The sequence below is a fragment of the Zootoca vivipara genome, chromosome 8 (assembly GCF_965207765.1).
Source record: "Zootoca vivipara chromosome 8, rZooViv2.hap1.1, whole genome shotgun sequence".
Lineage (NCBI taxonomy): Eukaryota > Metazoa > Chordata > Lepidosauria > Squamata > Lacertidae > Zootoca > Zootoca vivipara.
The window spans coordinates 67,786,586-67,812,360 of record NC_142591.1 but is presented as its reverse complement, the minus strand read 5'-3'; the positions used below and the strand labels follow the sequence as shown (position 1 = coordinate 67,812,360).

The 25,775-nt window shown below is 39.9% G+C and overlaps 1 protein-coding gene across 1 annotated transcript in view; it reads right to left on the bottom strand.

Annotated features, from left to right (window-relative positions):
* The window catches only part of ZFPM2 (zinc finger protein, FOG family member 2), a 328,000-nt gene that overhangs the window by 176,088 nt on the left and 126,137 nt on the right, over positions 1-25,775 (bottom strand). The window contains exon 4 of the mRNA XM_035125261.3: positions 13,252-13,370. Within this exon, the coding sequence (XP_034981152.3) occupies positions 13,252-13,370 (119 nt within the window). The remainder of the gene's footprint in view (positions 1-13,251; positions 13,371-25,775) is intronic.

Sequence of the window (25,775 nt, the reverse complement as noted above, 5' to 3'; positions counted from 1 at the left end):
ACGTCCCAAAGTGGCTCACAAAATCAAAACACAAAAAAGCACAACACTAATATTACTAATACCTAAAAACTGGAGCAACAGTGACACAGCACATAGCTGCAGGAGGACAAAACAAAATGGTTAGGACAGACCAAGTGCCTGGCTAAACAGAAATGTCTTAACTATTTGCTTGAAAGTCAGACTTCCTAAGGGGGTTCCACAATCTTGGTGCTGCTACTGAGAAAACCATGTCTACTGTCCCAGCCAGCTCAACCTCTGAATGCAATAAGACATGGAAGAAGGCTTCTGATGATGAACACAGTGGGCAGGCAAGTAGTGAAGAATTTTCAAATTACTGCAGAAAGAGTGTGTCAATGTGTGTGCGCATTTGTGTTAAATATAAATTGTTCAAAATAATCATTTTGAGCTGAATCCAGTTTCCGAGGAGGGGGGAATCGGTTTCAACCACTGCCCACATTCCCTTTGATCCTAAACCTACCAATTTCCTGCCCCCCACTCCATTGCTGCTCATTATCTGCCCATTTGCAGAGGGAGAGGAGATGACCACCACCAAGGGAGCTCATAGGCAAGGACCTTAGTCTAAACAGAAAGGGATGTTCCTGAGCTTCACTAAAATGCCCAATATCATAGCAAGAATTTATTCTCTTGAATCAGGAGCTCATTATCAACTTAGAGCCATACAGATAAGCACCTACTATGATGAGCCCTCCTGCAAATACATGGTGTGCCTTGAAGCACTATGTTGGATTATTTTGAGTCATACACTGCTTAACTCTTTTGTGTTTTGTTTTGTGGGTATCAAAGAGTATCCCCCATTTTCAGCAGTTTTGGTGCTTAGTGCAAACACATTCATACTGACTGCATTTGCACGTAACACTAAGCCAAACTCTGACTCAGTGCAAACTACCAGGGCTCCTTCTTGTTCCTTCTACCTCAGCATGAGCATACTGTCCAAACCAGGGCTCATGGTTAAGCTCTCTCCTCCATAACCACAAGCCGTAACCAAGGTTAGTTCTTGGCTACAGCTTATGGTTAAAGAGGAGAGAGCTCAACCACAATCCTGGGTAGAGAAAATATACAAGTCAAACTTTGGCTTAGCTGCTGTGCTGTGGTAAGCCACAGTTTGGTTGAGCCAAACCACTGTATCAGTGTTGCTTAACAATATTCTTCTGACTTCTTTGCCTCCATAATCCTGGGCTTCATTTTCTCCACATTGCCATTTAAGCCCGTGTGATTTTTGTTGATGACATCACAATTAGAAATGTTATATGACGGAAGTCTCCGGTTCTCATGAAAAAGATTGTGGCATTACTATGGCCAATCAGACGAATGAGGCCCAGGAATATGAGTGTAGAAAGAAAAGAAACCGGCAATGAAAAGAAATAAATACCCAAGAAATAAAGGGGCTTTGAACAGTTACCATCTTTATTGGAAATGTTTTTAGATGTTTGTATTCTTTTCTCTTTCTGTACTCACCATTCTGAGATCCTTTGAGAGTAAGGGCAGAATATAAATATAATTTATAAACAAATAAAATGAATGAATGAATAAATAAATAAATAAATAAATGCAATGAAACAATGGAAATGTTAGATAATTTGGCTATGTCACATGTGCTACTTTTGAAGATAATATTGAAACTAAGAGAATAATCAACACAATGCTAGACTTGCTTTTGATAATCTCTTAATTCCTTTGCTATATTGGAACAATTGCATGTAGCAACCACAGACTCAATTTAGCCACCTGAACTTAACAGAGAAAGGATGGAGAGAATAAACTGGCTGCTGCTCTGGGACAAGGACTTTTCAATGACACATTCAGAAACTGGGAGGTATCAGGCAGAAGCACCTACATCTTCTCTAGCAAACATCTACACCATTTTGGAGATGCTTTGTTTTCAGTCTAACAATGGTGACGGTAGAGCAGGGGCCCCCAAATTAAGGCCTGGGGGCCAGATGTGGCCCAATAGCCTTCTCAATCTGGCCAGCGGACGGTCGTCTGGGAATCAGCATGTTTTTACATGAGTAGAATGTGTCCTTTTATTTAAAATGCATCTCTGGGTTATTTGTGGGGCCTGCCTGGTGTTTTTACATGAGTAGAATGTGTCCTGTCCTTGTATTTAAAATGCATCTCTGGGTTATTTGTGGGGCATAGGAATTCATTCATATTTTTTTTTCAAAATATAGTCCGGCCCCACACAAGGTCTGAGGGACAGTAGACTGGCCCCCTGCTGAAAAAGTTTGCTGACCCCTGCGGTAGAGCAATGAAGCTGGTCAAATTAAAAATTGGTACATAAATATAAAATGTTATTTGAAGTACGGAAATGTGACACGCTGAAGTATAGAACTGTGACATGATGAAATGGGACAGCTGTTTCATAGAGATGTCTCCCAGGGAACTGATTTAGTTTAATGATAATGATTGGTAATAACTACTGCTTAATTAGGATGGTATTAGCATAAATTCCACTTAATGGGGATGCTTTTAGTTAGCACCAAGTTATTAAAAGCTTGTTTGAAACAAGGTATTGAATGCATATGAAATCAGAAGCTCTCTTCTTTCAGTAAGTGGGATGTTACTGTTTAGAGGTATGCATGAGGCACACTGCTAAGGCGAAAAGGCCACATTCAAATATTACTGAGTCAGCCAAAATTAGCTGTCTGTGTACAAACAAGGAGCTGAACCAGGCTACGTTTAAAAATATCTGAATTGACTCTCATTTAAAGAAACAAAGGAACTATGTGTCATTTAATCCTAAATATGTTTATTAAGAAGAAAGTCCTCCTGAGTTCAATGAGACTTACTTCCTAGGATGTGCATCTACTATTGCATTCTTGGGGAAACTGGGCTACAGCAACAAGGGAGCAGCCACCCCAAGCTTAGGAAAATGCAAGACATTTAAAGCAATTTATTTGACTCCTCAGACTTTTAAAAGCAACTACAGAAGCAATGGCTTGGTTGATTTGTTACACAATGCGTCAGTGTGTTTGGCTGTTAACCAAAAGCTTGGTGGTTTGATTCAAGCCAGAGATGGCTGTAAGGCAGGATTCCTGCATTGCAGGGGGTTGGACTATGTTACCCTTGGGGTCCCTTCCAACTCTATGATTCTATGATGGCACTACCACCCAGCTGAGAATATGAAGTTGGATAATGACAGATTAATGAAATGCAAACCTCATAAAATATCCCAACAAAACAAAACAAATTCCAATAAATCAGTGCAAAACCATTATCACCTGCCTCCAATACAGGCCATCTTCTAAAATACATTCATGTTCAGATGCTCATAGTTAGACATCAAGAATGCCTTTGTGTGCTCTGAACATGATGGTGCACAGATGTGATTGCTGTAGTGACACCCTCAATCAGAAATCATAGCACAGGATAAGAAAGAAATTAATCTTTTAAGAATGTTGGTTCAGGTCTGTTTGGGGTTCAGCTATAAATGAGGAAGACATGCATTATGCTGCACTCTTGATGTTGTTGCACTCCAATTCCCATCAGCCCCAGCCAGTGTACCTAGAGGTCAAGGATTATGAGAGCAGTAGTCCAGCAACAATATGGAGGATACTATGTTGGTTACCCCTGCTTGAGAACATCTTTTGTAAAAACAGGGGATTGAGTGATACAAGACAGGAGTCCTGTTGACTGAGAAAAGTACCCCATATATCATAAACCCACTGTAAAACACAAAATAATGGGTTTTCCCACACTACCACATACCCTCCAACATTTCTCCGATGAAAATAGGAACATCCCATTCCATAATGGTAATTTTACTGTTTATACCCAATGCATTTTATTGGGTTGCCCAGCACTCCGGGCAGCTTCCAACATATATAAAAACATTTTTTAATTTTTTTTTAAAACCCACTTCCCTATACAGGATTGCCTTCAGATAGCTCAGGGGTTGGATAATGCCATACCCTCCAACATTTCTCCAATGAAAACAGGGACATCCTACCATACCCCCCCCCCAACATTCTCCAATGAAAATAGGGGCATCCTAAGGAAAAGCGGGACATTCCAGGATCCAATCAGGAACCTGGATGGCTTCTCTAAATCAGGGACACCCCTGGAAAATAGGGACACTTGGAGGGTCTGCTACCACTGGCTTCCAAGTACAGTGGTACCTCTAGTTACGAACTTAATTTGTTCCGGAGGTCCGTTCTTAACCTGAAACTGTTCTTAACTAGAGGTGTACTTTCGCTAATGGGGCCTCTTGCTGCCGCTGTGCCACCGGCACACAATTTCCGTTCTCATCCTGGGACTAAGTTCTCAACTCGAGGTAACTCTTCCAGGTTAGCGGAGTTTGTAACCTGAGGCGTTTGTAACTGAAGGTACCACTGTAGAAGGTGAAACTCACTACATGATAGCCCTGATTCACACAGTGAGTGCCGCTATACATTACAGCTGAGTGATCGAAAATCACAGGGAAGGCAGTCCTCATGGTAAACATAATGTGTAGCCTAGGCCTGGAGGAAAGCTGCTGGAGTATAAATAGTGGGGGTACAAAAAGAGAAGAAGACTCTACAGCCTCTTCTACCTTAACTCTTCTCTTAGAGTTGGGCAACTTTAGTAAGCCTATCCAATAACACAATGAGCTGGAAGTCTCTGTTACAAAAACACCAACACAATTTAAAATCACCAGTCACAACAAGCCTAAGTAGGTTTCCAGTAGTTTCAATTGATCTCTCTGGTAAAAAAAATGTGACCGGCAAACTCTGAAATTTTAAGTGTAACAATTATACAAGTGGCTGTGCCTGTATAGATAGGAGGTTTTTGCCCTGAACTGACCCAGCCAAAGATTAGCAAGTGAATAACTTAACTGTATTTTGAACTCCAGCCCCTGAGACAGTCACACAGTACTTTCTAATCAAACTGTTTCATTAGGAAATCTCCTAGAAGTAGCAAACAGCTTTTGCCAGTGAACCTTCAGGATCCTATTAAAAGACTTCTGCTATATCCCATTGGTTGCCTGGCCCCAAACGGCACAGCTTCACTCCCACAGATTCTCGTCCCAGCCATTTTGAATCCTCTTTTTCTTATCAGACTGATACAGACCTGAATCATCCTCTCTTCTTTCTGACAGGGGCAACAACAATAAGGGGGGGGGGGGTAATGATACAACAACTCATTGTTTCGTTTCACAAAACCCTGCCACAGGGCATAGATTAACACCAAAAAATAGATGACTGCAGCCAAAGAAAAACATTTTTCAGAATGCTTCCACTTGATTAATGAAGTAATGGCACGGACCACTGTTTTACTTTCATCATGTGCTCTACATCCTTTGCCACATCTCCCCTTAGAACTATCTGCTTCAGTCAGGAATCTTTTCACATTTTTTCCTCTTTCATTCCCTTAAAGTTCGAAAGAAGAGACCAATGATTAACATAACTCAGTTGGTATCATACAAATGCTAGAAGGGTAGCTGTGTTAGTCTGTTGTAGCAAAAACAACAGACAGTCCGGTGGCACCTTAACGACTAACCAGTTTATTGGTTAGCTGCACAAGCTTTTGTGGGCATCTTCATAAGATGCATGGAGTGCTCCATTGTATGTGTGCATAGGTACTTGTATACACTGAGAAGAAGTATCCTGATGGTAAGGAAAAGGGGGAAACACAATTGCTTATGCTTGACAATGTTTTCGTTAAAAAATAAAATTGAGTTATTTCTGGAGCAGCATTTGGTGCCCTCCAGATGTTATGGAACTACAACTCCCATAACTGAGTGACCAGTGGCTACTTTGACTGGAGCTGATGGGAGTTGTGATAAAACAACATCTGGAAGACAGGATCCATGCTGGCTACCCCGGTTTTATATCACCAAATAATGTTTGATAATATATTCTAGAGTAGGGCCAAACTTGGCCCTCCAAGCCTATCAGGTCCCTGGAGCACAGTTTTGTGCCCTGAGTGTTCTTGCCTTGCTGGAATGTGCCCTTGAACTCCAATAATGTCTCTTGCCTGTCTGAATGGAGGCTAGAGAGGGGTGGGGTGTAGAAACTAATATGCTGTACAAAGGTAGCATTTGCATTTGTTGGCCCGCCCATGTTTGCTTCTGGACTCGCCCATCAGTAGCACATGGCCCTCAGAAGGGGATGCAGTCCTGGGCTGATAAATGTTCCCCACCCATGCTCTAGCTTTACAAGCTGATATGGAAAATGCATAAGTTCTTATGAAAAACAATGACAATGTTAGTGTTATTAGTAGGTTTAAAGAGGTATGACAGTACATGTGTCTGCCTGTGTGTTAAGGAATTAGAACTGGTGAATATTTATAGCTGGATTTATAGCTATCTGTATCTTACAAAACTGAAATGATCTCACACTGTCATGAAAATCCAGAAGGGTAGAGTGCCCTTCAAATTCTGCTTTTAATACATATTTTTCCTGCGTATAAAAATTGCAAGGAGCTCAGAACAATGTACAAGGTTCTCTCTCTCCCCCACCCCCACTCCATTTTATCCTCACAACAATGCTGTGAGGTGGGTAAAGCTTAGAGATACCAGCTGGCTCAAAGACACTTCATGGCTGAGCAGGGTTTAAATCCAGTTCTCCCTATCCCTAGGGATGGAGGAACCTGTCAATTTCAGTTCTACTGTCTTTCTCATTATTTTCAATCATGAATTCACTTCACATTTCAATCATGAAAATTCTTAAGGATTATAACATATGTTTATCCTAATGTACATATTGCTGTATGTAGTTTTGCCTTTCACACACATTTGCAAGCAAAATCCTTTGGGGGGGGGCGTTTGGAGAAGTGCAAATTTCACAGGTTGGCTCCATTGTATTTGTGTGCGCAGCAAGTGAATTTGCATTAAACTACAAACTGAACTCCGAATTTATCCTGCATCCCTACTCTGTCCACAGCACTCTAACCACTACAACATTACTCTGGCTCACATGTCATGTTAGCCACAGAGCCTAAAATAATCATGACATGCTCTTAATGAAGAATGGCATCCTTATCATCGACAACAACTCTGAAGCACTGAAGTTGCTGAATTGCAACTTATCACCAAGCTCAAAACCATGGAGGGACCTGGTTTGAACAGAGATATCGGATTCTTATCTCATTATACATGATAAGCGATCTTCAGCCATCTCAACCCTTGCTTTTTCATGCAAAACCATTTGCAGTCGTTTCCGGTCATCAACAGCTATCAGTCAGTCAATCACCCATTTCCACCACCCTTCTGAGTGATCCCCCCTCCCCATCCCCACCCCTCCCCACCCCTTCTCTACATAAGTGCCTGGAAACTTCCATTTCACTGTATCTGAAGAAGTGTGCATGCACACGAAAGCTCATACCAAAATAAAAACTTAGTTGGTCTTTAAGGTGCTACTGAAGGAATTTTTTTATTTAACTCTGAAGCACTGTAATGGTAAAGGTAAAGGGACCCCTGACCATTAGGTCCAGTCGTGACCAACTCTGGGGTTGTGGCGCTCATCTCGCATTATTGGCCGAGGGAGCCGGCATACAGCTTCTGGGTCATGTGGCCAGCATGACAAAGCCACTTCTGGCGAACCAGAGCAGCACATGGAAATGCCGTTTACCTTCCCGCTGTAGAGGAACCTATTTATCTACTTGCACTTTGACGTGCTTTCAAACTGCTAGGTTGGCAGGAGCTGGGACCGAGCAACGGGAGCTCACCCCGTCGCAGGGATTCGAACCGCCGACCTTCTGATCGGCAAGCCCTAGGCTCAGTGGTTTAACCCACAGCGCCACCTGCATCCTGAAGCACTGTATTTACTGTCTATTCAGTAAATGAAAGCCTATCCAGGAAATGAAACAAGAAACTAAAAATAAAAGTACCAGGGAATTCCTCCAGACAAAAACTCTCCATTTCAACATGCTCAGAGGTATAATTTGTGAAGAATAAAAGTATTTAAAGCTTTTCTGTCAATCAATCAATATAAAATATTTGACAGTAACATTCTGCCACTGTTATTATATAAGTGTGACCCTTTACCAATTTATGAATCAGACACATTTGGCACATCTCCTTCTTAGTTCATCTCCTAGAGCTTCCACCCAATAACCTCATGTTAGCGTACACTGCTTAGGTTAATGGAGTTCAGTCCTTTGGCTAACTGCCTTCACAATTCTTCATTTTTGTTAGCTGAATCTGACCAAGTCTCTGTTGCTGTTGTTGCATTGACAAATGAAACTTCAATCAGTTTATTCAATGCACCCAACCTTTAGTGTTTTGAGATGTATATTGTTAACATAATTCAAGATAGGAACTTGAAAGATCTAAAAAGTGTTTGACATCTGGCACAGTGACTTAATTAATTACTGTGCTGAATTAATTAGTCCACTGGCTCCCCTGAGTTTGCCACGAGTTTAAACTCAGAATCGTAACACTACTTGAAATATGAACCAGTTTAAAAAGAGTATTCAGTGTGCATATTTTGAGGCAGAGTAAAGGGGAAGCACAGGTGACTTCTCTATAAGAAAAGCATGCCAAAAAAGTGCTACTGTACTCATCATCAAACAATTAATAACAGCATACGTCGGGAGATACCAGACCCTGTAGCTCCAATTGCTAAGTTTGGATAGATGCAAATGGAAGCTATAAGTACCAGTATATCATTTTCATCCACCAACTGTAAGGAGAATATACAAGTATACCATGAGAACTATATCTTCCCCTTTGGTTAAGTATTCAGTGGCTCCTTGCAGAATCTACTGACGTTCATTCATTTTAACATACATGCTTCTATGCTTCTACTTTTGGGGAATAGATGAAACCTGTGATTTAAACTATTCCGCTTAATATCAATGTGAGCAAAGCCTTACAGCTTACATGTCCTCCTGGCCACTGAGATACTGCATTTGTGCCTTATATGTGGAAGAGTTAAATGGCATCATCATGGTGCTGCTGCTTTTGCAACATGTTTGGTGCCATGGTTAATACGAATACATTGTCAGAAGAAGTGTAATTACTAAAACTGGGACAAATATATTTTCCTTCACACAATCATCAATCCCTTACTAAAAGTATGTGTGTGTGCTTATTAATTGACTTTTGGGGTTGGCCAATTCTAATAATTTTGGGTGTCTTAATAGGCAGCTGAAGATTTTCTCTCTCTTCTTTCCTTTCTTTTTCTGAATAAAAAAGTCTTGCCACCACTTTGAACAGTGGCTTGTTTACTCCCAGTCACCCTGCTATGTTCCTGGGATACAATTTCCCTGGAAACACCACAATGTTGAGTATTCTGTCTCAGGAACATGGGCCAGCTGCTAAGTGACCAAGCCACTGCTTGAAGGGGAGGCCAAGTAGTAATAGGCCAAATTCCACTCTCATATTCTATTATTATAATTGTTTATTGAATTGGTATACCACCCTTCATCCAAGGATCACAGGGCAGTTCACAACATAAAAATACAAAACGAGAACACAACACAATAAAACAAAAACAAACCAATAACCCTTCTCCCACACATTTTAGAATATTTAATCAGTCAAAAGCCTGGTTGCAGAGAATCATTTTTGCCTGGCGCCTAACTATATGCAATGAAGGTGCCAGGCGGGCCTGCCTGGGGACAGCATTCCTCCAAACAGGCAGGGACTGCAGAAATGGCTCGTTCCCTTCTCTTTCTTAGGACACTTAAGAAATTATTTTATATTTTCATTTTAGCAGTTGCACTTACCTTTATTTATGAGGTGGCTGAGGGGGGTATGTGTGAAAAAAGTGTCCTCTTCCATCGTAATACAATTATCTCTTGGCAATCTGCAACCTTCCCAGCCTGCACTTCCTCAAAAATCCATGATGTCCTGGACTGGCCTTTCCTGCAAGTATGGGCAGTAGAGTGCAGACCACCACAGATATGATTTGTAGAATGAAAGAAAGGACACTCACAAACACTCCTTGGCCACCTCAGAAGTCAGGTTAACACACAGAGAACCTGAATCTAATACAAAATAACTTCAGTTACAGTATATGCCTCCCCAATTTTGAGAGTTTTCTAATGCTATTTCTTTTCTCTTTTAATTGATGGATAACTATTATTACCCCATTTTCCCTGTATCTTCAGAAATATCAATAATCTGTTTAAATGTCTCTTGGGAAATATAAATAATAAATGTTTAAAACACCAACCCAACAGAAAACAGGAGTGGGTGGGTAGAATTTGAATAATTATGTTTTTACATAAATAAACAACAACACATTAAATAAACAACACATTGTGCAGTAAACTGTGTTTTAAATATAGGGGTCCCGTTTGTACAAGCTATTGTAAGGAAACAAATTAGATTATATTAGATTATTTAATTTCTATACCGCTTAATATAATTTTTAATTTTATATACTGTGCAATATAATTTCTCTTTCTTCACCTTCTGTCTTCCTCCAGCTGGAAAGGATCCAGCTCAGAATTTTAAGCAGGGTGGATCTTTAGCTAAAATGGTCTCTGGCCTCTTCACCAGCCTCAGCTTTTGTAGCTGGAGTCAGCCAGGGCTCCACCCTCCCAGGCCAGGTGGGAAAGGGCCTGTAAGGAAGGGAGCAGGAACGAGCACAATGTCGCCAATATTAAGTCCCATTATGTTCAATGGTAGATTTAAGTATGTATTTCAATCTCTCTCTTATTGATATCAATGGAAGTATAAAATGCTCAGCTTTGATTAGATTGTGACATTCAGAATTTCCATTGTGTAGAAACATTTACTGCACAAAGCAGGGAGTGATGAAAAAAAGATTTGGTGCTTTAATAGTGCTCTAGACATCCTACATATTTTGATCCATTTTTATAATTATATTTTTCTAAAAGAGACAGTAAGCTACAAAATAACGGCAGAAGTCAGAAAGACACCAATGCAAATACATCCAGGACTGTGCCAAAATTTGGCCCACAGATATTTTCAAGGAAAATGCAGGGATGTTGATGTAGAAATTTTCATGAAATATCCCTATTTGCCTTTCTTTGCACACTGTATACCTGTTTGCAACCATTTAAAACAACAGTAGCTATTACTGATACAACAACAACAAAAAAAACAACAACAACAGGAAGTCATAGAAATTCATTCAATCATGGATTACATGCTAATCATGGATTACATGCTAAACACTTCTGGTTGTTTCCAACCAGAAGTTGCTATGTGACTTTATCACTAAGACTAATCTGATTGAGGGAAATGCTTTCTCCCTTCATTCTGGATGATCAGACATTTTCATCCCATGACCAAGTCTCAGTCCTCAAAATGAAGAGAGTACATAGGGGAAAGCAAAGTTTTTAATTAACTGTAACCCCCTTCTCATTCTGGTTCAGCCCTAAATAGCTCTAAAAAACAACACATTCTTAAATCAAGTCACAAAGTACTATTCCTCGTCTAACCCCACTAAACAAATACATCACACCATAATAGGTTGCCTATGTTGTAATTCCTTTATTATAGTGATATAAAATGTTCTTTAAAATCTATGTACCTTTGATTTCAGTGGAGTTAATATAGAAAGCAGCACACTCATCAATATGACAAAATAACTGAATAACAAAATAACAAAATAACCGAAGCTACGAACATGAGTTTGACCAAACTACGGGAGGCAGTGCAAGACAGGAGTGCCTGGCGTGCTATGGTCCATGGGGTCACGAAGAGTCGGACACGACTAAACGACTAAACAACAACTGAATAACAGTTATTTCTTTACTTCCAGCTAATATGAGTTGGCAAATTGTTATTAAATTCATGTCTTTCACTATGAATGGTTACCATATAGTACTGGAGAAATAAAGTAACATATGTTATTAAGAACAGAAGACATATGGATTATGCCCAGAATAACTTAACTGACATAACTCAATGGCTTGAGGACCTTAATGAGTTGAACCTGGAACGTAGACCCATGAAGTCATAGGCACCAGCTCCCCAGGCCCCAGGGTGCTCAAGCACTCACAACATTTCTCATGAAGGGCCAGGCACCCACAAATTAAGTGGCCCTGGCACCTACAGTCACGGGGCCAAGCTAGCACACCTGCATGAAGCTATCTATATATGCGAATGCCCAGGGCTCAGAGCCCTCTTAGGCATAGCTGCCAAGTTATCCCTTTTTTAAAGGGATTTTCCCTTATGCTGAATAGGCTTCCTCGCGAGAAAAGGGAAAACTTGGCAGCTATGCTCTTAGGTACAGAGGAAAATAGGGCTGGTCACTGAGTTGCTTAGTCCCTTGGACATTTAGTCCTGCTTGGTGAAGTAGGTGTACCATCTGCATCCTATGCTTCAGGTTGTAACATCCATCTTAAGTTCCTAGTTCCAAATTCAGCAAAAGACAGCTGAATTCCCATCCCAGGTCTACCACAGCACCTACCCCCTATTGTTCACACTTTAAAATCATCCCTAGGGATAGGCAGATCTGTCTTTTTTGGATTCTTTTAATGTTCCATTTTTCCTATCATAAATACAGGGCTCTACATTTCCACATCAGTTTACAAATTGTTTTTTTCTTAAAAGTCCTCATGAAAATTCATGAGCTTCCCCCAAATTTATTTTAATATAGATTCCTGTGTAGAATTTTGCCTAATGTACATATTTTTGAAAGCCATGGCCCCTTATATAAAGCATTTCTGTATGTTATTTTGCCCAATATATGCATTTTTATGCACAGTTTACCCATTGTATGCACTGCTTGTCCACAGTTCTGCATTCCAAAATTCATAGAAGTACAAATTTTGAAGGATGGCTGTATTTCAGTTTGTGTTTTGTTTTGGAAAGTGCAAATTAGGTAAGCTCACCTTTAAATGCAAACTGAATCCAAATTGCCCCCCCCCATAGCAAGCTAAGGCCTTCATCAAAGGTCAATTGTAGATGTTAACAAGGGGGAGGCTTGCCTGTGCTAACATTGTTATCTTTTAGCCTCACAGAAAAACACTTTATTCATCCCACACATTTTAAAATTCTGCTAGCCATGTGTTTTAGTATTGTTCAAGCTGTTTTACCTGCTGCTTTTACACCACTGATTTATTATACTGTAATGGTTTCCTGTGTTTCATGTCATTGTGAACTGCCCTGGGATTTAGATCATGAAGGCTGGTGTATATACGTTTAAATAAATATACCCTAGATGCTGCTACAGAAAAAATCTGAATTGCACTAATAATGAAAGTTAGCAATAGAATTTCTTTCACAGCCTACCTTCTTCTATTCTTTGGACATCTCTTTGGTAGCAAATTGCAGCTTATAAAAAAGAAACAGGAAATAGTACTTCAGTGTTCAGTATCATCTTAACATACCATTGTGTTGTTATTCAAATCCATCTTCCCAGCAAATGGTCCCCATGTTGTTCCAACTGGAAGTTGCTGTCGGCTCTGGATCTTGCGCTCTCCATCCCTCTGGAACACCTCCAATTCTCCTGAGAAACAAACAAACAAAAAACCCATTGCTTAGAGTACCTCCACTTAAATTGGGGATGGGGAATCAGCAGTCCTCCAGATGTTGTTGAACCCCAACCCTCATAAGCCCAGCCAACATCGTCAGGACCACAGAGAGGTAATCTTGGATCTGGGGTATGGCGGACTATGTCTTGAGACCCTCCTCCTGCATATCCCCTCAAAAATTATGTCAGTAGATAACAGCATATTTTAGTTCGTATTTATTAATGAATGTATCTACTTTACCTAACCTACTTTAATGAAACGCAAAAGGAATATTTTTCAATCTCAGGAAATTATGAATCATCATTGTATTTATAAAGGTTTTTCAAAAACTAATATTAAGACCAGGAACCATCAAACATTTGCATAACTCAAACAAAGCATCCTTTATTACAATAATAATGAACTTTAAAAGGTAGTTTGCTTGAATGACTTCTTCCTCGCCTTCATTTTGGTGAACCTATCTTTTATATTGTCAAAAGGGATTTGCGTAGCTTACTTTCTGCTGAGAGCATAAAGTAGTTAAGTCTTTCTTGCCATACAGTAAATCTTAGGTGAACCTTTACCATTGGGCTGGGTAACCCTGGTATGCATGACAAATCCAGCCTTTCACCAAATTTCCTTTGGCCTTCAGCGTCTGGCGCACGTGCATCTTGCCCTACATCTAGCCTTTCTCTTATAAAAAAATTGGGTGGAGCAAGAGCATAGGGTGCTGCTGCCAAACAGCACATTCATTCATTCATTTGTTTGTTCATTCATTCATTGCCTGCCTGTCTCCCAAGTTGGGAATCAAGGCAGCTTACAACATTTAAAACATAAATTGTAAAATACAGTATGCTAAAAACAAAGTCCCATGGACTGCAAGAAGATCAAACCTATCAATTCCGAAGGAAATCAGCCTTGAGTGCTCACTGGAAGGACAGATCCTGAAGCTGAGGCTCCAATACTTTGGCCACCTCATGAGAAGAGAAGACTCCCTGGAAAAGACCCTGATATTGGGAAAGATTGAGAGCACAAGAAGAAGGGGACGACAGAGGACGAAATGATTGGAAGTGTTCTCAAAGCTACGAACATGAGTCTGACCAAACTGTGGGAGGCAGTGGAAGACAGGAGTGCCTGGCGTGTTGTGGTCTATGGGGTCATGAAGAGTCAGCACGACTACATGACTAAACAACAAGAAAAAACAAAGTAGCTAAAAACAATCATTAAAATGCACTACTACAAATCCTCCCCTACACACAGCCTATCCCTTTTAGCTCCAACCAAATGAAACACAGGGGAAGGATACATGCCTTTGCACCCGTCACTGGATCTGGTCTGTAGGGGGATAGTGGAGATATTTCCCTTTGTACAAAAATCCGTGTCCATAGAAGAAGTGTCCACAATCTCTCATTAGTACCTTCTTTCTTTCTTTCTTTCTTTCTTTCTTTCTTTCTTTCTTTCTTTCTTTCTTTCTTTCTTTCTTTCTTTCTTTTTTGGAACACAGTAGGAACTTCCAGCCAGTGGAGCCTCCCTCAAAGTTTATACCAACCAATATCTGAACCAATTCTAATATGCAGGGTAAACTAAGAGTTCAAAATGAGCATGGCAGTCTGAATGTTCTCCAAACCCTCTAAAATCTCATTTTTGATTTTGCAAATTCCAAAAATAGCCCACTAAAAATTAGGCATGCTTTCTCAGATACTTTAAATCTGCATAATCATTGCATGTGAAGTTATACTGATATACACTGGCTAAGGATCTGTGAAGAGTAAAATCCATCTAATGTGGTGATAGTTTCAGACATATCTAAAAAGCAATGTGTGTACTAGAAGCCATTTAAGTAGGTATTATTTAAATTCAACTTGTATTTTCACAAAAAGCTCACAGACTGAGCAAAATCAAAATGAATGAGTATGTGTTTTGAACAGTACTGTGCTTTCACACCTAAACGTTTTCCAAGGAAAATGTGGGCTTGGGGTGTATAAATGCCTTACTGATCTTTCACATTTTTTCCATGTCTGTTCAGAGCTCCAAGATACTGCCATTTCAGTATCTTCTAGAGTTTCTGCACTGTGTCATCGCAGCCAAAAAGGGATCAGATAGTAAATTTGATGACATCATGGAATCACAAAACTAATCATATTTTAACGATCTGGTGATGTCACTGGCAAAATGAAGCTTCCTCATTGCCCTTTCTCTCCTTGGGTTGGGGAAAATACACCCTTATTGCTGAGGCAACCAGCTTGATGCTCTCCAACTTGCCACAGAGTGCACTAGTGTTTCACTGCCTACCAGCTTTGCTCAGCAAGACATTTACCCTGATCAAGCAAAAGTAGCAATGTAGTTTCCTAATGTAATTTTGAAGGAAAAAAAGTTAGTGTGTGACTAACTAAGGAACAATGTCAGTGTACGTTCAAAGTAGTCATTAGGCTGCACTGCATTGGAGGCAGGGAACACTGGCACAGTTGCTTCAGCAGCAGTGACCCATTTCCTCTCCTCACCCTCCAAGTCTACACTCTTGCAAGCAGTTTTGTACCCTTTTGCAAAAGGATGTGAAAAATTCCTAAAGGGGCTATGCACACTTTTCACAAAGGGTTCGGTTCAGTTCGGATTATTGTGTTTTAGCAAGCGGCCATTACACACAGAAGAAGAAGAAGAAGAAGAAGAAGAAGAAGAAGAAGAAGAAGAAGAAGAAGAAGAAGAAGAAGAAGAAGAAGAAGAAGAAGAAGAATACTGCTATCAATAGTGTTTTACATTTATACTCCCCGACCTTTTAAAGTTTCACAAAGAGTAAAATGGGTACTTTAGGACAAACACCTGTCCTAATTTTTCCTCAGAACTTGATTTGAATTTAGCATATATATTTTTTACAGAAAATTATACGTACATGTGTATATAGAGCAATGATTTCTTCTGCATAAAGATGAAACCAGCAGTATTTGTCTGCTTTAACACATTAAAAAGCAAGCATGTCTATGGACATGTCACATTTAACTGATACTAGGAATCATGAGAATCTTTGAAAACCCTTTAAAAAAATAATTCAGCCTCCCTTTCTGCCACTGACATTTTTCATTTGAAAAGGGTTCAGACTCAGTCAAACAGTGACTCCTTATCTATACCTGTGGATTTACAAGCAGGCCTGTCTTTTAATGGATTAAGAACGACAAACTTAGGGCAGATCATTCAGTGATAACCAAAGTTCCCAGTTGCACAGAATGATAGTATTCTTTTTTTAAACAGGGAACAGTCATTAATAGCACCATTTCAAGGATGCTTAGGCAAGATACAGAGCAGAAAAAAGCAGCCAATAAGAGTGTTTCTGTTCTTCATTCAATTTTACTACTGAATTGGTCACCATATATGCTACCATTCCCCTTTCATTGTCACAGATTTAATAGCTCAAAAATAGGTTTCACTGCGACTGATGAATCTGCACTCTTAGATTTCAGCAATTCCAGGCATCTATTCATTATTACATTAGACCTCTTACATCAGACAACATGAATTTGCATCAAGGTCTGCAATAATAGAAGAGACAAATGTACTACTGCCTTCCGTGTTAAGCTGAAATCCTTCCCTTGATATAAAAATTTAACTGCCCCCCTCTCCCCAAGAACATTCTTGTGTAAGCAGGATTTAGCTGACTGGCAAAATGTTAACCAGCATTCAGTTGCCTTTGGCCCACCATAAAAGAGTTAAAACTGTAAAAATGAAAGCACCCAATGCGGATATCTGAATCTAACTTACAGTAATCACCATCCAATGTCCTCCATGCCCTAACACCCAACTATTCCATACAGTGCCTGACATACCATGAAATTTGGTAGAATATTATGAAGCAAGATTTTGAAACTATATGTCCTATTTTCAAGTTCAAGGAATCAGGCAAATGTATGGAAATTTCCTGATTTTCCACAGGGTTTCATTTTCTCCTTCAAAGAAAAGAAGGCGAATGAATACATTTAGGAAACTACATAGTTGTTTTTGCTATCCCTGCACTGAATTTCTAGAGGAAATCAATGCATTATTGAAATAAACAGAGGAAGCAAATGGGAAGATACTACTATAGTGTACTTATGTATTCAGTGTAGGGGTGGAATGACCAAGTCCAACTCTGTTAATCTACTGAGGGGGAGCAAACTTTAAAGATTCCTGGGATCGCAGCAGCCTTACTTTAAGATATGAGGTGCCCAAGGGCCTTTAGTAACAGTGCTTCAAATGGCAGTGCAGCCACTCCAGCTATGTAACTGGGACAACAATGTTCCCAGGAACATTCTATCTCAAAAAGTAGCCAAATGAGTCATGCTTCCAGTTAGAGAAACAGGAAGAAGAAGGCAGCTCCACCAACTCATATTTTAAAGTAAGATCACCACCATATTTTAAAGGGGTGGGGGATATATTCATCCCAGCAGGAGTCAGAATACACTTGCCATTCCTAGGCTGCAATCTTACATGCATTTTTTGAAAATAAATTAATTATAAAACTGGGATCATGGATGTCTCATTTCAGCTGAAGACTTCACAGCAAAGTTTTTCCCCTGCACACATTCTTCAAGACCATAAATATTTTGAGCTTGCTGAGTGCCGTTTGTGCAAAATATGTGAGACCCATAGTACACGCTAATCAATTTTGGTAAAAGATAATGCTGCTAGTGCTGTGGGCTGTTCCTCTTATCTTGTTGATATAGCATACTTTTAAAGTCTGTGATTACTCAAAGACTTATGATAGCTGCACTGTAAAAGAAGCCCCAAGTCATGGATCACTAGCTCAGCTACAAAACATCCCATGGCTTTTAAGATAATCAGCCCACCTTGGTAGATACTGGGCCAGAATGCAAGGCTTCAATTGTAGCAAAATCTTTCCTATGCTTCTATGGTATATATAAGAATTATTCTGCATACGTATATACCTCCTCACTTCTTTTCACAAAATGCCAGGTATCACATTGAAGTATCTGACAATAATTTGTAGAATGAGGATATACAATAGCCATTATCCATGTTTGATAGATTCAGCAATAAATGGTGACTCCAATTAAAGTAAGCACAACAGAAATTATTTTTGAAACTGCAGTAACAGACTGAGTTTTTCTGCTGAAATTAAGTTTCAAATTACGGCAAATCATTGCAGCACTTAAAGCCATGTCAGAGTTGCATACAGTAAATATTACTTCATTTATGCTTCTGCAAGGGTTTCTTGAAACAGGCATTTCATTCTGTGAAGTGACCCTCTACAGACTTTCCTTGCTAGGCTATCTCTTTGAAATACCCCCACCAGTTGCCACCTTCACTCTATTCCCCATTGCCCCACAGTAGTCAATTCTTTGAGCCACATTAAACTATGGTTCTGAGCATAAACTTGAAATATGGCATTCTCTTTTCAAATACTGCAGTCAAACCCAGATAAATCAGGCTGGCCATTCAGTGATCTTATCCCTTCTGACTCTTTAATAAATCGAACCTTGTAAGTTTGCTTTGTAGAATGTTGTCACTAAATGAAATTGTGACCTTATCCGTTGCTTGAACTTATCCTGCTGACAACTACATTTATTGTGGGGATAAGCAAACTTACCAAAAAACAAACAAACAAACAACCACACACACAACAAACCACACTACCCTACACTATTGATAATTGTGATCTTTGTAGAGATGTATCTCTAGTAGATGGCATGTATCACTAGTAGATGGCATAATCTCTTGATAGTCTCCTAGTGGTTTTACCCTGATGAGCATCTGGTCAATAGGTAAATGCTAGGGCTACTGGCAGGCAGAATGAGAAGTTCATGAAGAAGAGGTACTGTGTGACAGCCTTGAATCAGAAGCTATTAGCCAAACACAAAGAGCCCCAAATTAGTGTGTAATTGTGCTGGAACAGATAACATAATAGAGGTGGCAAAAACAGTAACATTCCCCTTTCACAGGATTCAATCAGAATTCCACGGAACCGAGAAACTAGCAACTTTAAGGGCTGAGTTTACTGGCTTTTCTATAACAAGTTCCAATGCAAAGGTGACACAAGGTTTGTTGTAGCAAAGAAAGCAATATCTTAAATTTTGGATACAGGTAGGTAGCCGTGTTGGTCTGAGTCGAAACAAAATAAAAAAAATTACTTCAGTAGCACCTTAAAGACCAACTAAGTTTTTATTTTGGTATGAGCTTTCGTGTGCATGCACACTTCTTCAGATACACTGAAACAGAAGCAACCAGACCCTTAAATTTTGGAGATGCCCCCCCCCCTACTTTTTGGGGTAGAACATTTTATTGGTTTTATAATAAAATGACATTGATCAACTTAAAACCTGTAGAATGTCAGTCACATATAATAAGGAAAATTGGGCATGGGCATTGTCAAATAACTGAATCGCTGAATGCATTGCCAAGGCTTGACCTATCAATGACAGATGGTTACTGTATTCACCTGTTATGGCTTCTGGTTCCTGATTTCTCCCCAGCCAAAAAGGCAGAGGTTCTGTATGAGCAACTTAGAATAATATGAAATGAAAATAAAATCTGTGCTACAGCAAGGCTTTAGAACAATAAATCTGAACAGAGATTATAAACCTTTAAACACCCATCAAATTTGAAAGTGCTGCATGAAAAGTTCACAACAGAGTTCAAATTGTACCAAACAGCCATTTAAGTGAAAGCAAATATCCAGGCATTTTCCTAAGTGGTGAACAAATATGTGCCAGGACAGCTCTATTTTCTAGGCACAGGTCTGGGTTTCTAGGTCCATGTCTGAGCGGGTTTTTTAAATGTCCTGGTGCTTTCCCTGGGAAAACCCACGTTCAGAGCAAATGGTCATCAGGGTTTCCACAGATTACCATTTGCTCCATGCACCGGGATAAAGAAAGAAAGAAAGAACCACTCGGACATGGACATGAAAATCCTGAACCTGTGCCTAGGAAGCACAGCACAAAAGGAAGTATGGTTGAGCCCTTAGAGGCAGTCACTTCATAAATTGGATGTAAGAATAAGCCATCACATATCTTATATCGCAGATATCATCTCACATCAACTCATATTCAGTGGAGGCAGTTCATATTCAGTCATCAAGCACATCAACGATTTAAGCAAAGAAATATCCAATGATGTGCATACATGTCCTTCATACTCAACATTTAACTGTGGGAAAAGACAGGTAAAAGACACTTCTTTAGGAGATTGGTCAAGAAAATGCAGTTGAGCTTACTGTCTTAAACACAATTTATCACAATAAACTTCTTAATTTAAATGCATATAGAAGTAAGGCCCTGAAGTAAAGAAATGAGCATATATTGTGCTTCTCTGCATTTATTAATACTCAGACTATGAAATGCAGTCAGTTCTAGCATGGATTATCACAGATTATGTGCATTTTTAAAAAATAAAAAAGCTCCTAAAACAACATTAGCTATAAGTTTGTAGCTAATGTTAGCTCAGAATAGGTTTGTAACGTTTATATTTATGCTCAAGTCTGAAAAATTAAAGAAGTATATTTTTAGTTCAAGGAAATATGTAGTAAGGGACGATCTTGAGAGTTCCATTTCTTGTGTCAAAGTCCATAGAGGCCAAGAGCTAAAATCACCAAGCATTTATCTTATTACACAGTTGCTATTTAAAATATGCTGCACTAACAGCAAAGTCCTTTGGCAGAAGTAGACTGAAAGCACAAAGATTAAATTAATGCCTATCATGTAAGGTTGCAGTTGGCAGAGCTCTTCTCGCATTATTCACAACAGGTGTATTTCTTATTCCACTGAAGGCAAATACAAAAAGCCTCTTTGACTTAACTAGGAATATGAAGACACCCAACATACAAATAATGCTACAATAAAGCAGGACATGCTTCTACACAATATGCACCTGACCTGTGCTATGACAGAGAAACCTACACGAGGATAGATCATTATTGTCTCCCACTCAAGTCCAATGGACACCCCCAGAAAGGACTTATTTTGATTTAACATAATAATACCGTAATTGCATGTAAATTTTCCAACAACAAAGTTGAGTTCAAAATGATTCACAACAAATATACATTTTCTTCTTTTATTAGTTTTTAAATGGTTTGTTTTTCCTTGTGGAACTCTTGCCAGGCTGGTTGATTCCTGATAGAGTTGTCCAGTACAGAAAGTTCCTCCATTATTAGGAAGAAGATGTGTGCATGCACACAAAAGCTCATACCAATGACAAACTTAGTTGGTCTCTAAGGTGCTACGCAGGACGGGACGCAGGTGGCACTGTGGCTTAAACCACAGAGCCCAGGGCTTGCTGATCAGAAGGTCGGCGGTTCGAATCCCTGAGACGGGGTGAGCTCCCGTTGCTCAGTCCCAGCTCCTGCCAACCTAGCAGTTCGAAAGCATGTGACCGACTCTGGCGTTGCGGCGCTCATCACGCATTATTGGCCGAGGGAGCTGGTGTACAGCTTCCAGGTCATGTGGCCAGCATGACAAAGCCGCTTCTGGCGAACCAGAGCAGCACACAGAAACACCATTTACCTTCCCGCTGTAGCGATACCTATTTATCTACTTGCAGTTTGACGTTCTTTCGAACTGCTAGGTTGGCAGGAGCTGGGACCGAGCAACGGGAGCCCACCTCGTCGTGGGGATTCGAACCGCCGACCTTCTGATCGGCAAGCCCTAGGCCCTGTGGTTTAACCCACAGTCAAACAATAATTCAATACAGTACTCCATACTTAGGAAAGAGCTATAGCTCAAAGCAGATGTGATACATGACAACAGTAACAGGTTCAACCTACAGTTATTTACAGGTAGGGTTTAGGAAGGCATCCTGTCTGAAACCCTAGAGATCTGTTTTCAGCCACTAAAGCAGTTGCCAACATGGTGCCCATGAGCATACAAGCGCCTGTAGAGGCATCCCTTAATGCCCATAAGGTCTCTCCCCCTGATGAAATTAAGCTTGAAAGAAACAGTCTGCTGTAGACCCCCCCCAAAAAAAGGCTGCAGAGTGTACATGGTGTCCACAAGAGTCCCCCCCCCCATAGCCTCCCAATGTGCCCATAGCCTCCCAAAGGCTGCCACATCCTGCATTAGATAATACTGAGCTAAATGATATAACTTGGTATAAGGCACTTCTTATGTTCCTCAATGCTCGTTTTTAAAGAAATGGACATATTATTTTGCATCTCTGGAGAAGAAGAAAAAGGATAATAAAAAGGGGGAACCTACCTGCCATTTACTGCTTTGCTTACTGAGTGGATGGTGAGGAAACATGAAGAAAATATCCTGGCATGCAGCGGAAGGTATCTAAAGTGGTTGGGTTCTCACTCTTGTTACTCCTGAGAGGGTTAAACTGATACTTCAAAATGACGGAAAAGACTCCCAATTATATTGTGACACTGCACAGACCTAGCAGGCCGAGTAGCTACTTTATCCCCATTCCATGCAGTTTGTGCAGCCCTTTTCAAATGCTCTCTCTCCCCTTCTCCCATTCTACACTAGCCCCCAAGCCTACCCATTCTCATAACAAATACAGATGATACCGAAATGCCAGACTTGGAAAGTTCAAGCTGATGATATTACTGAAGAGGTTCCCCACCCCCACTCCCGATAAGATCGCCATCAGTTCTTTGCTTTGCTCCTTTCCTCAGCAGAGGAGCAGCTGCCCCTGATTAATGTCCCTTTCTGCTGAGATTTCCCCCCCCCCCGATAAATGCAGAGACACTTCATGCTCCTGACTGTTGGTTCTGTTAGTTATTTTGAGAACCTACATATATATATATATATATATATATATATATATATATATATATATATATAAACAGCACCCTGAAACTATGCACAAACAATGATTTGGATGTAATAATAATAATAATATTTAAATGTTCTACAAGAGTCTTGAAATGTTCTACATATGTCTTGAAAATAACTGTTATTTTATTTGACATTGAAGTAACACATACGTAGTTTACAATTACACATGGTAACTAATGAAAAGTTGTGTTCAAATTTTGGGCATTTTGTGACAATCAGTTTCAACCAGAGTGTTTGTTCCTAGCTATCCTTCTACTGTACCCCTCTCCAACAAAAGTTACTTTGTATAACCCAATATAGTATCATAACACTTTATAGAGTATATCAACAAAATAAAAAATAAGCATTTGCCAATATGTACTATTAATAGGTGATATATGAAAAAAGAAGAAAAGCAATGAAATAAACCAATCAGCCAAATGTGCATATGAGTTATAAAATGATCTCTCACTCTTTCTGTACTGACAGTGGCCTGGTTTGCATGTCACATTAAACCATGGTTTAACGTGAATGCATAACATTCTGCTGCTCCTGTGCTGCCAGAAAACAAGCCATGGTCTGGCTTGTCATTACATCCAAACCCAGACTTGTGATTTGTTTCTTTCTCAATCAACCTTGGATGGTAACCAACATTTGCTCTTGGTTTACCGCTCACTGTTTATTTGGAGGATGTAATGACAAATCAAATCATGGCTTGTTTCCATGCAGCACTTACAGCAGCAGGAACAGGGCAGAAACGAAGCACTTGCAATCTGAGCAGCATGCACCAGCTTTTAACTATGGTTTAAGGTGACATATATTTCCATGTTTCCGTGTGCTGCTCTGGTCCGCCAGAAGCGGCTTTGTCATGCTGGCCACATGACCTGGAAGCTGTACGCCGACTCCCTCGGCCAATAACGTGAGATGAGCGCTGCAACCCCAGAGTCGGTCACGACTGGACCTAATGGTCAGGGGTCCCTTTACTTTTTTAATGTGACATACAAACTAGGTCACCGGCTTTATGACTGCATATTGTCATGGGAATTACCATTATTTTAATAGAGTGCAAATGTGTTCTGTTTTCCCAAAAAGTGATCATTGCTTTTTTTCCCTGTGCCTCCCTGACAATAGAGATTATTTAACACACGGTCATAACATTCCATTTTTATTTGCACCAGTCCTCAATTGACAGTTTTGTGACTTCCAGGTTTCTGCAGCAATGACTATCAGCAATAATACTATCCCACCAACACCTTATTTTCCCACACGTTTTCTCAGGCATGTATTACCTGTTGCACAAATATTAATCAATTGCTTCTAATTTCTTAAATTGTTTTTAGTATTTCACACCAAATATTTCATGATTTTGCAACAAATATCAACCAGGTGTAAATATCTATGATGCCTTGTCAATTCACTTAAGACAGAAGCATCTTTTGTCACCTCTCCTTTCTGCAACTCCACAATTAAAGTCACAATCTACTGGAAAGCTTTCATGCACAGGGCTCTCTGAAAAAGAAACTGAGGATATTTCAATGAAACTTCTATTTTAGAACTTTCCAGTGAAATGTATCTTAATTTGTTTTTTCACTAACAAGATCCACATGCTTAAAACGGTTAATTTTGTCCCAAAAGGTCTTTCTGGAACCCCCTCTTTTTCTTCACTAAATCTGCACAAAAGTCAGTTTCTGAATTATATATGTATTTTTCCCCTTTTGTAATAAGTTAAGAGAAAATGGTAATTTATAACCTAACTTTATTCCAATTAAATGTATCTGTAGGGAACATTGACAAGCAAGGTATACATAACATATTGAAGCAATCCAAGCTACCTTCTTTTGAAAGACATACAGGACACAAAAACTTTCATAAATTAAGTTGTAGTATTACACTAGGGGACCCAGGTGGCGCTGTGGTTAAACCACTGAGCCTAGGGCTTGCTGATCAGAAGGTCGGCGGTTCGAATCCCTATGACAAGGTGAGCTCCCGTTGCTTGGTCCCAGCTCCTGCCAACCTAGCAGTTCGAAAGCACGTCAAAATGCAAGTAGATAAATAGGAACCGCTACAGCGGGAAGGTAAACGGCGTTTCCATGTGCTGCTCTGGTTTGCCAGAAGCGGCTTTGTCATGCTGGCCACATGACCAGGAAGCTATACGCCGGCTCCCTCGGCCAATAATGCGAGATGAGCGCGCAACCCACGACTGGACCTAATATTTTACCTCTATTACACTAAGATGGTGGTGACTACTGTTCAACGTGACTGCTTATTTGCTAAAGAAATGAAATGAATCATTGTTAGTTGATTCATGGCATCAACAAAATACCGTAGTACAACAGTGCTTTACAAGGTGCAAGATATAAGTATTCACCATTATTTCACCCTAATATGTCCCATATGGTGCATTACCAAAAGGTTATGCCATGGTAACAGCAGGGAAAGTGAGTTTCTGGACTGGGGCTTACATGTTTAAAGAACCTTTGTACCTAGGAACTTCTGCTAAGTTAACAGTCAGAATTTTAGTATCTTCCTTAATCAGTGATCCAATGTATGCTTATAAAAATTACACACATTTTAGGTTTTGATGTTTTAGCAATGTCAGGAACGATCTTTTTATGTTGCTTTGTTTTTATTGGCCACTGCTTTGAGTTCTGTTTGGTAGAC